Source organism: Gastrolobium bilobum, unplaced genomic scaffold (assembly GCF_033153095.1).
Source record: "Gastrolobium bilobum isolate Gb01-03AN ecotype WA unplaced genomic scaffold, APGP_CSIRO_Gbil_v1 utg48630, whole genome shotgun sequence".
NCBI classification, from domain to species: Eukaryota; Viridiplantae; Streptophyta; class Magnoliopsida; order Fabales; family Fabaceae; genus Gastrolobium; species Gastrolobium bilobum.
In genome coordinates, this window is record NW_026900034.1 from 28,811 (window position 1) to 34,938 (window position 6,128).

Below are 6,128 nucleotides of genomic sequence, written 5' to 3' on the forward strand. Positions count from 1 at the left end.
TATTGAATCGCAATAAATATCATGTATTGTTTGATATATTTTTTTTTGTATTATGTATCGTAAATTGTATCGAATTGTAAGATACAGAAACATAATAAAAAATAAATATTAAAAAATTTATTTAATTATTTTCTTTATTATTACAGATTTTTCAAATTAATTTTTAAATTTAAATCACAAATCAAATCTTTATGTTTCTTATATTAAAAATTAAAAAATTTAATTTATTTTCATATCGTGAGATATATGATATGTTTCCTATTCTATAATATAGTATCATATTATCTTATACAAATCACTTTTCGATACATCCCACAATATGTATTGTATCGTATATCGTACGATATCAATAACTATGGTGTAAACTAAGATTTAACTTATATTTGTTTGAAAAAATTAATTTTGAGTTATTTATGACAAGGTTTTAACATCAAAATTTTGGTTTGAGAAAAAACTGATTTTTTTTTTTTTTTAATTCTGTTTTGTCAACTGAAAACCAAAACATGCACGTACTCTCGTTTGCCCACAGTTTAAGATATGAGATTACATCATATACAGCTAGGCGTGTTTGTTTTGTTGTAATTTATGACAAAATAGCCATGCTGGCCTCTCATCGTGGTTCCAGCATATCTTAATCTCATATTAGAGTAAATTAACAAGTTAAAAAAAAAATTCATTAGTTAATATAGTCACCTTTCTCTGTATATAAAGAGAAAAAATAACAAGCAGGAACCAAAAGTTGAAGTAATTAGGCTATGAAAAAAATATATGAAAAACGAAAGTGACAAATCTTGTTGGCACAAACTGCTGATATATGCAGAATTGTACAAAAAAACCATGATGAATAATACGGACTAATTAATATTGGGAAATATTATTCTCATTTTACATGAGGTAGTTATCTCATTTTCTCTCACATCGAAAATCGCACCCCTTCTTTTTTCTTTTTCTTTTTTACTTTTTAATGGTGGACCCCACTTAAACTCTCTCTATAGCATGAGATAATACTCTCATATAACATAAGATTAATATTCCCCATTAATATTGGTAGGATCATTTTCTTGGAAGATTGCTGAGTAAGAAGGGAGGAAGGACAGGATATGGATTACAGCCACTTTCGTGCATTAACCACAAACACAAAGAGAAAACACCCCAAAGATAAAAAGGCACTTTTGTGCTTTTTCTGTCTGATCCATAGACAGCTCTATGGCCATTTTGGTGTGAAATTTTCAACATGGCTGCATGATACCTGCGTCCCGTGAACGTTTTAGTGTACAGCTGCTGGAACTGGACCCATGCTGTCCTCTATAACAGTACAAAATGAGACCTCCACAGTAGCACCTACAGTCTGAGTGCAGCACAGGAGAAAAAAATTATAATAGTAAGAAATCAATTCAACTCATAAGTTTAAATTTGTAATCGAAATTATATTAATAATTTTATATTTTTCTACCGTACAGAGAGCATATTCTGCTTGAAAGGTGGATAATATATAGGTCTAGCTTACCTATGCTATCAAACTCATGACCACTTATTCATATCGACTTTAATATTAGATTAAATATTATTTTCGGTCCTCAGCAAATTTTACGATGCCCGCTTTAGTCCCTAGCAAATAAAAAGGCTATTCGTGATCCCTAAGAAATTCAAAGTAGACCCATTTTAATCCTTTTGAGGGACTAATATGGGTATTTTTATTTTTTTTTGATAACATTAAGGGGCGAAGCCCCAAACAAAAACAAACAAACAACCAGAAACAAAAAATAACTATCCAGGGTTTATATCCCTACAAGAGGATATTCCCTGAAGATCGTGATCAAATAACTGAGCAAGGTGAAACGGCATAACTCTATGACTCCAGAATCCAGTATCTTTGTGAAGAGCAGACTTGGCTAACCAATCAGCACAGGAATTAGCTTCTCTTGGAATATGAGAAAGCGTTACCTCCCAATCCTGACCGATGAGTGCTTGTATCTTAGCCACTATACGAGGCTGACAAGCTGCATTGCAATCAGCAAGCAAGGAGAATACTTCAGAAGCATCTCCTTCTAGTTCCACCTTCTTAAATCCCAGTTGCCAAACCAATTCCAGACCTTTTAGAGTTCCCCAAAGCTCCGCCATTAAAGGAGTGCAAGCACCAATATGATACTCAAAGCCTCCCAACCAAGAGCCATCATCAGATCTGATAATCCCACCACAAGCAGCCACCTCAGTATTCCTTTCAACTGCCCCATCAATATTAATCTTCACCCAATTTAGCCTTGGAGGTTTCCATAAACTCATACGAGTTGGATGAATGCTAGTAGTAGCCATAGTCTTCCTACCCATGCAGTTACGAACTTCCTCTATATACATAGCAATTATGTGCGTTCCATGGGTTGGATGCTTGAAGTTAGTATCATGGACACTTTTTTTCCTCCATCCCCAAATGAACCAACAAGAGATAAAAAAGACATCACGCCAATCATCTGAACTACTTTGATTCCAAGCTTTTGAGATATTATTTTCAACCCAATCTCTAAGATCCAAGCTGTAGAATAAGCTTTGCCGATTAGCTGAAACCATAGAATTCCAAACACTTCTAGCATGCTTACAATCTCTTAGAACATGGAGATTTGTTTCCAACTCACCAGGACACATTTTACAATGACTAGATTCCCCACTCCATCTAGATGTGCAGTCTTTAGTAAGAAGGCGGCCATGCATTATGATCCACATACAAGATTTAACACGTTGAGGCCCATGCCATTTCCATATGGTAGTCCAAGAATTTTTCAACGGCATGAGAGGGAAACCAAGCATGTTATAATACGCGGTTTTAACTAAAGAGCAGCCAACCTTTTGATTTCTCCAAATAATGCGGTCATTTCCATCCAATGCGCTAGGAATGAGAGCAGCTTGGATCCTTGCAACAGCTTGATCATTGAGATATTGACGAATATAGGGAAAGTTCCATTGACCAGTATTGCTGTTCACGAAGGCACTAACAGGGAGATTCAACTCCAAACCAGTTGGAGTACGAGTAGCCAGAGAGGCAAGACACTCAGTTAAACCCAACCAATTGTCTGTCCAAAATAATGCATCATTACCGTCTCCAATCTCCCATTGCATTGCTTGAAGAAAAGATGGCCAAACACTACACAGATTTTTCCAGAAGTATGAGTCATATGCTTTATGATTTACTTCCCTCCGAAGATCCAAACCTCTCTTATATTTACTTGTTACAACTCGAACCCACAACGAATCGGGGAAGTAAGTATCGTCCATGCAAGCTTGTGAAAGAAAGCCATATTTTGGACACGAAGGTTAATCACCCCTAAGCCACCCATGCTCTTAGGCTTGCAAATATTATCCTATGCAACCAGATGAGATCTCCTTTGACCATTTTTATCACCCCAAATAAAGGCACGCTGCAACTTCTCTATTTCATCACAAATGGCTACAGGAAGCAGACTGTGTTGCATTTGAAATATAGGAGTTGCTGAAATAACGGAGTTGGAAAGTGTAATTCGACCGGCAAAAGATAAGACCTGGTTACTCCAACCAGATAACTTGTGCCTAATTCTTGCAACAACATCAGCATAATGGTCTTTGGTTACTCGACCATGTTTCATCATGGACCCAAGATATCTCCCTATATTGTGAGTTTGCTTGAAGCCACACACATTTGTGATATCATCTGCAATGTGAGCATCTGTATTTTTCGAGAAAAAAATACTAGATTTCAGAATACTAACCTTTAGGCCAGACATTGAACTAAAAGTCTCCAAGCAATCCACTATAACTTTGATTTGATCTAGAGAAGTAATTTTAATATGGGTATTTTTTAAATTTGTGAGGGACCACGATTTCAACTAAATCGGTCCATTTTGAATTTCTTAGGGACCACGAATAGTCTTTTCATTTGCTAGGGACTAGAGCAGACATCGTAAAATTTGCTAAGGACCAAAAAGAATATTTACTTGTAATATTATGTAAAAAAATCAATTCAATCCAAAAAATTAGGTTAGATTATTCATTTTATATTTTTCTAACAATTATATACAAACCTAACATAAATTGAGTTTTCACTATTGATTTAAACTCAAAAGCCTATACCTCTAGTCAATTTAGTGTTCAATCTCAATGGTTACTATGCTGCATAAGCACAAATAAAGGTTTTAGAGCAATTTTTTTGGGGGCACAATTTAGAACTAGTTGATATTCTAATTTAGATATTCTCAGTTCAATTTAGTGGTCATGTCAATTCCAGGACATTCTTCTATTCTTTATTTAAATTCGCCATAGTTATAATTAATGCCCCGAGATTTTAGTAATGGAAAGCATGCATGTGAAAAGGAATAAGAAGAGTGAGTGAAATTTACAGGATGCAATAACTTTCTCGGTTTAGGGAAAGTCGGCGTGAGTCATGACTTTAATTGTATTTCGTAGATTTGTTGTTTTTTTAAATACAACATTTCTTGAAGCTTAAGCATTAAACAAAGGGAATAAAACATCTCCTGTTAGTACAAAATTACTGATATCCTATAATAGGGACAAGATTGTGAGGTCCACTGTCTTTAAACAAAAAAATAAAATAAAATATCTCAGTTTTCGAACTCTTAACTGCAATCAATTCTCTCCTCCTGCAATAGAAAAAGTGATTTGCCCTTAAACAAATTTGCAAACTTATATAAATTACCTAAATAGTTCTAAGACTTATGACAATTTGTTCCACCATTATGCTCGGAAAGCAACAGCTAGCAAGAGCAACAAGTACATAACCTACCATTCACAGCCCTCAATTAGTATATAAAGGGTAGCAATGACAGTCTCTTCATTCTCATAGCTCTACCATAATAACATTGAATTTCCATTACTACTGTTGTCTTTTATTTATTATACATATATAGTGTTGCATAAATGGCTTCAAGCTCAGCTTGGACAACAAAGCAGAACAAAAAATTTGAGAATGCTTTGGCCATCTACGACAAGGACACCCCAGATCGGTGGCAGAACCTGGCCAGGGCGGTCGGAGAGAAGACGGTGGAGGAAGTGAAAAGGCATTATGAGATGCTCGTGGAAGATTTGAAGCAGATTGAGGAAGGTCATGTTCCCTTGCCCAATTACAGAAATGTTCCAACAATAGGAGGTAGCATCAAAGGTTACAGTTACATGGATGAAGAAAAAAGGTTACTACTTAATTCAATCCCTATTACCATTAACAACCTCGCTTTATAATTTAGACTCTTTCTGGTTATGTTCGGTTGCTCTGTTTAATTTACTCATACAGTCGCACGATACAACATGACCATTTTAACCTCATTTGATCGGTGTAATTGCTCTGTTTAATTAATGCGGCTTGAGTTTGATTAATTGTGTTTATTCATTGTAATGCAGGATGAAGTTTCTGAGCCTCAAGTGAAGTAGGGCAGCATCGGAGCCAGGGTGGGAACAAAAAGAGACATGTTAGTATAGTACCAATCATGTTAATTAAGTGAAGACCAAAATGCATGCACCAAACGCGTGGTCCTATAATAACAAAAATCAAATGTTTTTTGGTTCACTTTTTGTTTGTTTGTTTGTTTCTATCTATGTTAAGTATCAGTGTCGTGTAATCCTTATAAATGTAGAAATCAAATTATCTCAAGGACAAGTCAACCTTTTGATGGTAAAGCATGGCCATTAAGGATCAGTTTCTGTCATGTTCTTTTTTAATTTCTCTTTTGGATGGATATAAATGGTAGAGACTAAAGTTTCAATATCAGAAGAGATCATAGAGCACCTAACTAAGAGACCAAACTAAAAAACGGAGTGAGAGAGAGAGAGAGAGATAGAGTAACAGAAAAAAGATTAATTAAACAAAGTGGTTCATGTAAAATGGCAGTACATGTGTCTAACTCAGTCCACCGACCATAACTTGGATTCATCATTACTGTCCGGAAGGTTTGGAACCGTGAAACATCAGAACCTATGAAAAGGTTGACGAAATCAAAATACGCAACTTTTAGAATGCCAATGGGGGATGCAAGAAGAGTGCCCAATACATTATTAACAAATTTAATGCGATTTAGATTTTACTACAAATTATGAATATTAACGGATGAGAAAATTGATAAAATAGTTTTTAATCAATTCTTTGCAATGTG

General features: G+C 35.1%; 1 protein-coding gene across 1 annotated transcript; it reads left to right on the forward strand.

Annotated features, from left to right (window-relative positions):
• Positions 1 to 4,849: 4,849 nt before the first annotated feature.
• Positions 4,850 to 5,512, forward strand: LOC133294953 (protein RADIALIS-like 4). The gene is made up of 2 exons (XM_061493725.1): positions 4,850 to 5,171; positions 5,380 to 5,512. Exons 1-2 carry the CDS (start codon positions 4,903 to 4,905, stop codon positions 5,402 to 5,404), a joined length of 294 nt encoding a protein of 97 aa, XP_061349709.1. The 5' UTR covers positions 4,850 to 4,902; the 3' UTR covers positions 5,405 to 5,512.
• The last annotated feature ends 616 nt before the right edge of the window (positions 5,513 to 6,128 follow it).